Source organism: Phalaenopsis equestris, unplaced genomic scaffold, assembly GCF_001263595.1.
Source record: "Phalaenopsis equestris unplaced genomic scaffold, ASM126359v1 Scaffold000070, whole genome shotgun sequence".
Lineage (NCBI taxonomy): Eukaryota > Viridiplantae > Streptophyta > Magnoliopsida > Asparagales > Orchidaceae > Phalaenopsis > Phalaenopsis equestris.
Genome location: NW_018164512.1, coordinates 406,461 through 414,828, shown reverse-complemented (window position 1 = coordinate 414,828; position 8,368 = coordinate 406,461). Strand labels below are relative to the sequence as shown.

At 37.8% G+C, this 8,368-nt stretch overlaps 1 protein-coding gene across 4 annotated transcripts; it reads left to right on the top strand.

Annotated features, from left to right (window-relative positions):
- The first annotated feature begins 3,851 nt into the window (after positions 1–3,851).
- LOC110019693 (jasmonic acid-amido synthetase JAR1-like) lies at positions 3,852–7,964 on the top strand. Of its 4 annotated transcripts, none has more exons than XM_020717477.1 (5): positions 3,852–4,046; positions 4,604–4,954; positions 5,040–5,141; positions 5,577–6,400; positions 7,145–7,964. In XM_020717477.1, exons 2-5 carry the CDS (start codon positions 4,659–4,661, stop codon positions 7,684–7,686), a joined length of 1,764 nt encoding a protein of 587 aa, XP_020573136.1. In that variant the 5' UTR covers positions 3,852–4,046; positions 4,604–4,658; the 3' UTR covers positions 7,687–7,964. The 4 variants fall into 4 exon arrangements, with proteins under 4 accessions (XP_020573136.1, XP_020573135.1, XP_020573134.1 ...); XM_020717476.1 differs by having other exon boundaries at positions 3,852–4,062; XM_020717475.1 differs by having other exon boundaries at positions 3,852–4,150.
- Positions 7,965–8,368: the final 404 nt, after the last annotated feature.

The following is an 8,368-nucleotide window of genomic DNA, read 5'->3' as shown; positions in this document are numbered from 1 at the left end:
TAAAATGAGTCTCCTATTTATAGGGGAGGGGGTACAATATGTGAAATTACATATTTTGCCTCTGCTTTAACGAGAGCGTTACATGATATTTTAGGGATTTTACGAGTATAGGCATACATATCAGCTACCATACTACTTGATCAGTTGAAAGTGGTGTGTCTTGGTTCGACGAGACATATTTGTCTGACTGTGTTGAATCGGGGTTGTTGGTCAACCTTTGGTGGTCTTTCGGTCGGCAAGAATTGACTCAATCGATCGGTTTGGCTTGAACAGTCAACAATTCTAGTTTGGTTGTCAACTATTGATCCTTAGATGAGGAGCATCTGTTGGCAGAGTAAGACTTTGCTATCGGGCAGAGGTGAATCACCATAATTTGGTAGGTAGTTCACTTCTTGAGACCTTGATGAGGAATCTAAAGAACTTCCTTGAGAAGGCTAGAAATGCTAAAATCTTCCCTTGAGTTAGTTTATGGTGAGCAGTGGGTCGATGCATTTGCTAACCTTTATTTGCCTTGGTCCTTGAATTGGTTGGTCTGCATTCGTTTCGCCGCTATCCCTGATTCAAGGGGTCTACAACTAGTCAAGTGAATCATTTGGTCTTCAGACTATTTTCCCTTTAGTCTTTTGTTGTGGTTCTTTTAGTCTTCCGTTAGTGGGCCCTTCTTATTTGTACTTTTTCTCCCTATTCTTTGGATATCCTCAAAATTTTATTGTACATATTTTAGTTCCTTAATTTTCTTACTTCTTAAAAGTAATAACTACAACAAGAAAAAGAGAATTAAATGTAAAACTAGGTATAATTTATTTGTAACAGAGCTTTAATAATTATACTCCCAAGATTTTTGTACCTATAGTTCCTAAAAATAGGACGCGGTTAACACCTTTGTTACTTCACATTTGCTTTATGTATGTGTGTTTGAGTTGTTGATTTTCAAACACTTTCATGGAGAACACCTTGAAACCTTCGAATGAGGTCTCTAATGCTAAAATGATGAGTGTCGCTTTTGGACTATCCGTGTCACAATTTCAATTTAAGGCAAAAAAGAAACAATAAGAAGAGAAGACCTGAAGGAAAGAAGTGGTTCGAGGGTGAGAAGAGGCCAAAGGGAAAAGTGTAGAAAAAGACTGTGGCTTCCAAGAAATAGAAGGTAGTTGAACCGATAAATGAAGTGCGGTTTTCTGACTCCCTTTAAAATCCTTAACGAGGAAAGGATTGGGCGGAAGATGGACGTACGTTGTGTGGGCCGACTACAGGCCAGTGGACCAAGCCTTCTGTTGTAATTCGTGACTAGCTGGTCGATCTTTCTGTGCAGGAAGCTACTAGAGCCCCATTACCTAGGGCACATATGTTATTGCTCTGTCATCGACTGAGGGGTGGAGGGCTGCGGCGCTCTACCATTGCCTAGTGAGAGCAGTTTGTCGCTTCGGTGGTCTAATGTGGATCAACTTCTTTGTAGGAGGAGACTCAATCTTTATGATTAGAAAAAAAAATTTATTCATTATTATTGATAGTGTATTTTGATGAAGATGAGGTGATACAGATTGTCAGCTCACCATTGGGGGATGTTGTTCAGGGCCTGACTCTGGGATCAGTTAGAGAAACCCGAACACCTATTAAAAGTGAGGAGAACATAGTTAACCACCAGGTTATCCTCTTGCGACACATAGGGAGGTGATCGATGAGTGTAGGATGTCTCTTGGGTCATTGACTCACCGTATGGGAAAGATGGAGGTCTCCCATGCTTGAATGACACCCAGAGACCTTAATGGTTGAAATTGTCATAATGTCCATGGGCCACAAAAACTGGAGTTCAGAGTTGTCATACCATCTATAGCCCACAGAGGCCAGGTTGAGAGTTGTAATAACATTCATAGGCCTTAGAGAGAGCTTTATACCTCATAAGTCATAGTTAGTCATATAGGTCGTAGTGGTGAGCTTCAACAATATATGTAGGGCAAAGAGGCTGAATTTGGGAGTTTCAATAAAGTTAGCAGGCCACAAAAGCGAAGTTGGAAGCTATGCTAGTTCTGAGCTACGTATGACGTAGTTGGTCATATTGGTCGTAGTGGGGAGTTGTGACGACATAACATTAAAAGTTTGGAGGTCACCATATATTGAGTGTGGTGGTTGTGAGCTTACTCAGTACTCGTGAGTTGCTACAATGTCATAGGGGTTGTATCGACTTTGTGATGCATTATTAAGCCATCTTTGGGGTGCATTGCTACATCGTATTCAAAGTACATCGTTACACTATTTTTTGGGTGCGTCATTACACTTTATTTAGGGTGTGTCGTTATACCGTCATTAGAGTGCATTGTCTCACCATCTTCGACGTGCACCATCTTTGGAGTGCATCAACTCACCATATTCTGTATGCGTTGTTGCATCATCTTTTGTGCATTGTACACCATAGGATTCATCGACATTAGTGAGCACAGGGTGGTAGGTGGTGGTCAACGGGCGTCGATTAGTGGTGCTCAATGGTGGTCGGAGGTTGTGGGAGCAGGAAATGTTTGCTTGCTCTTCGGTTGAGAACATTACTTGAATTTAATACCTTGTTCTCTCAGTCCCCCTCTAGCTCCCCGCCCCCTTCATAAATGAGGTATGACTCTATTTAGCAAGTTTGGGAGTGACCTTTCTACAAATAAGGAAGAAATTCAAATCACTTCATCAGACGAATCAGAGAGTCTCTATTTATCAAATAACGTTTTGTGCACATAGAAGTGTCTTATGATGTTAGAATTAATTGAGCTTGGGCTAGTTGGATTTGTCTTATCAAGACAATCGATTTGACCACAAGCTTTTTAAGATTTGGAATTCATTTCACCTTCCTGTTAGCCCCCCAAAGATAGAAAAATGGTTTAATGATTTGATTTGAGCATGATTTGACTAGGATTAGACCAATTTTAGTGTCAATGTATTCATTTCGTTAAATTGTTCAATTTGACTGTAGGTGAAGAAATCGTAATTCTGAATGATTCGTAATTTAAGTTTGAATGTTTCTCATTATTTTTTTTTTGTTTTTCTGAGATTCATGCGAAATGATAAAATTTTTTAATGGGATATGAGCCTCATGTGAAATCAACTCTATATTCAACTTATTGTTTTCTTTTTATTCCAATTCTCTTAATATCAAGTAATATGTTATTTTGATTATTCATCCAATATTATTTTATAAATTTATTTTCTTAAATCATGTTATTCCAAAAATTCTCTCAAGTTATACATATATATATATATCTATTTATCTTGAACCACTTTAAAACTATGACGTATCTTATTAATCAAAGCTAAATTAAGAGTCCAAATTTAACGGAGCGGCGTTGTCCAGCTTTTAATATAAACGCCACACTCGCAGAAGCAAATAAGAGGAGCCACCTAGGGCTGTCAAAACCGCTAATTGTTCGCGAACAGCTCGTGTTTGACTAGTTAAGAAGCTCGTGTTCGCCTCGTTAATTTCATTCGATAAATTAACGAACGAGGCTAACACGAACTAAGATGTGTTCATTCGTGTTCGGCTCTTTTTGGCTCGAAATACTACTCATCAAGTTTATATATTAAGTAGTATTTTAAGAAAATCTAATTTACTACAAGGCTAATAAGATTTATAATCAATTAAAATATTGATTAAGAAAATAGAATAAAAATTATTAAATTAGATTCAAATGCTGTTTTAATATAAATAATAATTTTTTAAATCTCGCTCAAACTCTTATTATCTTATGACTACATCATTAAGATTGTTAAAAGAACTCTTTGTTCGTAAACAGTTTGTATTCGGCTCGGTAAGCAAACGAGCCGAACACGAACAAACTTTTTGAGAGCTCGAACGCGAGTCACCCCTAGAGCCACCATCAGTCAACCCAAATCAGAAGCTGAAATTTGTGGCAAACCCCGAGAGATTCATCCTCTTGATTCTGAAATATATCTCAAGTCCAATTCGTATTCGCTTCTCCTTCCTCGAATTGACGCGCAAGTTGTCAACTAGGCAGAGTAGCTGCTCCCACTTGCTCTGGTAGGAGCCTTCGCTTCCTCGCCGCCTGTCGGCAAGTGCAGACTCTGGTCTTTTCCCTTCTCTTCGTAATTTGTTGTACCCTCGGTTCAGTTGCTTTTCAGCAGAGGGGGTTTCTTGATTCATTTGCTTAACTGTGTGAGTTTTTTTCAATTAATAACATAGTATATGTCTTCGTCCATCGGAATCGTCTTGATTCCGGGTTTATTTGTCTTTTGTTCGTGCTTTCTTTTTAATTTCTTAAGCTTCCTGTACCTATCTGGATGAAGGTTGGTGTTTTGCAATGGATTGGTTTGTTGCCAACGGTTCTGGGTTTTTCGTGAGGGACAGCTTTTCCATGTAATTACTATATTTTATTTCTTTACGCCTTGGATTAGTGGATCGGCTGGCCTTTTTTCGTCTTGTTTGGTAACCTATTGCTTTTGGAACTCTATCTGGAATCTCTGCTCTGGACAAGGTTCCTAATTTGAGTTGTGTTCTTCGTTCAGCTAGAAGCCAATTTCTACAAACTTGAAACAAAGAAAAAGCTTGCTTATGTAGTTCTCATTTTCTAAGGAAAGCTATTTGTTTTCTCTTTTTTCTTTTTATCAGTAACTTTGAACTAGGAAGTCGAGTATCTCAAGGCGCCAGGCAGAGAGCTTCAGAGATGCTTGAGAAGGTGAAGGGATTCAATGGCGACCGCGTGATTGAGGAGTTTGAGGCATTAACAAAGGATGCTGAAAGGGTTCAAAGAGAAACCCTTCAGAGGATTCTCGAAGAGAACGGTAAAGCGGAATACTTACAGAATTTGGGGCTTGGAGGAAAAACTGATCCTGATTGCTTCAAGGCATGTGTTCCTTTGGTGACTCACAAGGATCTGGAGCCTTACATACAGAGAATTGCAGATGAAGAAGATGCCTCGCCAATCCTCACTGGGAGACCAATAAAATCCATTTCTTTGAGGTTTGCTTCGCTACTTTGTTCTTTCATGCGCTTATTTGTTTCAGATCTTAAAATTTTGAAAGCTTGTGTTTTTCCATTTTTACAGCTCTGGTACAACGCAAGGGAAACCAAAATTTGTTCCATTCAATGATGAATTAGAGCAGTCTACAATGCAGATATATAGGACTTCTTTTGCTTTTAGGAATAGGTTGGTTCTTCAATCTCTTAAGACCTATTAATTCCCCTACTTGCACTCATTGGGTAACAGCAAAACATTTAAAATCTTTGAAAAAATTCATTCCTCTTTATAAACTTTGTGTGATCTTAACATGAACTCCAGATAAGGTTGTGTTTGTTTGTAACCACTTTATTTTGGTCATGTTTGCCGCATAATCACTTATTCTGCTCATAAATAATCTTTAACTTCAAATTTATGGACTTTTATCATCCTGTTGATTGCTCTTAGTAATGTTTTGAATAAGATATAGTATATATTATACTAGCATTGGTGCTCTAGAAATGTCTCCAATTTACCATCCTACCTTTCAAGTTAAGATTCTCCTTTTTTAGATGAAAATTTCATAGCTCTTGTTTGTGCTGATGTTTTTTTTTTAATATGAATTTTCCCATTCAAACTTTGTAGAGCACATCCTATTGGGAATGGAAAATCTTTACAATTTATTTACAGCAGCAAGCAGTTCAAAACAAAAGGTGGCCTGTTAGCTACGACGGCCACCACAAATGTATACCTTAGCCAGCAATTTAAGAACACCATGAAAGACATTCAATCACAGTGCTGCAGTCCCGATGAAGTTATCTTCAGCCTTGACTACAATCAGTCATTGTACTGCCACCTTTTATGTGGTTTGATATACTCTGATGAAGTTCAATTTGTGTTCTCCACATTCGCCCACAGTATTGTTCATGCATTTCGAACTTTTGAACAAGTATGGGAAGAGCTTTGCTGTGATATAAGAGAGGGAGTTCTATCAAGTAGAATCACAATTCCTTCAATTCGCAGTGCATTTTCTAAGTTTCTACGCCCAAATCCTCAATTGGCAAATACCATTTACAATAAATGTTCGAACTTGAGTAACTGGTATGGTCTAATACCGGAGCTTTGGCCAAATGCCAAATATGTATATGGAATCATGACAGGATCAATGGAGCCTTATTTGAATAAACTAAGGCACTATGCTGCGAGCTTGCCACTGATGAGTGCTGATTATGGGTCTTCAGAAGGGTGGATTGGTGCTAATATTGATCCAGGAGAACCCCCAGAGTCAGCTACCTTTACTGTTCTTCCTAACATTGGATATTTTGAATTTATACCTCTTAAGGAAAGAGCTCATGAGCAGGAAGTAGATAATTATGGTTCAATGGTTGTTCGTAAAGAGCCCGAGCCGATCGGATTGACTAAAGTTAATGTTGGTGAAGAGTATGAAATAATTATGACTACTTTTGCAGGTACCAAATATTTTTTGTGTCCCTTTTTAGAATGCTCTACATTTTTATCTTGGCGTAGAGCACTGTGATATTGAAATGAGTCGGATCTACCCATGCTGGTAGAGTTTTTTTACTTGTAGCTAAAAGACTTTATCATTTTATTCTTTTATATTTCGCATCAATTTGAGCTAACTTGCTAATAATGCAATCACCATGCAAATAAAAATCAAATGCCTAAGGTCTTATTATTAAACTAATTTTCCATTTCATCTGATCCCCATCAAACTTTAAACTGGGGTCAGTGAACAGTTAAATATTTCTCATCCAACCAATTCAGTGATTTTTAAACAAATATTGTGCATGTTACTATTATGAAGACCAACTAATCCCTTTCAGATTATTTATATATTTTTGCAAATTCTCTAACTATGAATAGAATTCCTATACAATTTAGCAGTAGATTGACTTTTGGGCATCTATTGGGTTGTAAAGATTGCTTATTTGACTTCGTCAGTGGTTTGGTTTGGTTGGCACTATACTTAATCAAAAAATAGACTTTTTCACCTAACTTTTTAAGATGCTAAATTCTAAGGATTAATTAGGTTCAGTGAGTTTTCCAGTTTCCACCATGAAACTGCATGTGGTCTTAGTAAAAAAAAAAATTGTTTGTTAAATGTTTATCTTTCCTTGAGATTTGGAATCAGGAATGATCTATTTGTTACATTGCCAGTGAAATAAATGCTTTCTTCCTTAAAATTATTTCAGGTTTGTACCGGTACAGACTGGGTGATGTTGTTAAAACAGCTGGCTTTCACAACTCAGCACCAAAACTCCAGTTTGTTCATAGAAGAAACCTCATTCTAACCGTCAACATTGATAAGAACACTGAGAAAGACCTTCAGTTGGCTGTCGAAGAAGCGAGCAAGCTCTTGGCTGCTGAGAAGGTTGAGGTCCTGGACTTCACCAGCCATGTTGATATGTCAACCAATCCCGGCCACTATGTAATCTTCTGGGAGCTCAGCGGTGATGTTAAGGATGAAGTTCTCAATAACTGCTGCAATTGCTTGGACCGTGCCTTCGTCGATGCGGGCTATGTCGGTTCAAGGAAAATCCGAGCAATCGGCCCTCTCGAGCTCCGCATTGTGAATCGGGGTACCTTCCATAAGATTCTTGAACATCACCTAGCTCTCGGTGCAGCGATGAACCAATTCAAAACACCCAGATATGTTGGTCTGTCAAACCACAGCGTGCTTCAGATTCTTAATGACAGTGTGCATAAAAGCATCTGCAGCAATGCGTATGATTGAAGGAGAAAGTAGAACAGGCCAACTTTTTAAGCTATTTTATGATGATGTTATAAGCCTGCTTAGCTTTGCCATTTTTTTTTTTTCACTTTCTAGTCTTATGACAGATTTGTAATGTTATGTAATTTTCCCCACGCATATGATTTATCAATGGGACGCAAGCAGAACGTATGGAATCAAGCACAGTGATTGTTAATATGCTTGATAGACGAATAATTTACATCCATACCACCCATTTCTTATGTATTTACATATCTAACGCCTGAACTTAGGTTTTTACATTTCTGCCACCTTAACTATACATCAAAAGGTGTATTTCACATTCTAAAAAATTAAAGAGTGGTATTTTTTATGTGATATGAAAGATTTGGATGGTATGAATGTAAAAAGAAAAATTTTGGTATTAATATGTATAAGAATTGGAGGTATACATGTAAATACCCCTAAAATTAAGCGACCAAATAATAGGCAAAGGATCTTGCACAATGAGTGACTCGATGACTATGTGACCTCCAAACAATTGTACAATATGAATGATCATCTCAATAGGATTATCCCATTGATCTTCGAGCACTTTTCTCAAACTCATTCTCACTAAATTCTCTAGTGGAAGTGAGTTTAGTCTCTGTGGGCTTCGAAAATTCGATATACACATCAGACTCTTGTCAAGAGCTTAACATGTTAA

Bases quoted from the DNA above. Each gene is read 5' to 3' on its own strand.
- LOC110019693 (XM_020717474.1), top strand. From the start codon at position 4,296: ATGGATTGGTTTGTTGCCAACGGTTCTGGGTTTTTCGTGAGGGACAGC. The intron at 5,142-5,576 runs GTTGGTTCTTCA...CAAACTTTGTAG, and splicing joins TCTTTTGCTTTTAGGAATAG to AGCACATCCTATTGGGAATG. The intron at 6,401-7,144 runs GTACCAAATATT...AAATTATTTCAG, and splicing joins AATTATGACTACTTTTGCAG to GTTTGTACCGGTACAGACTG.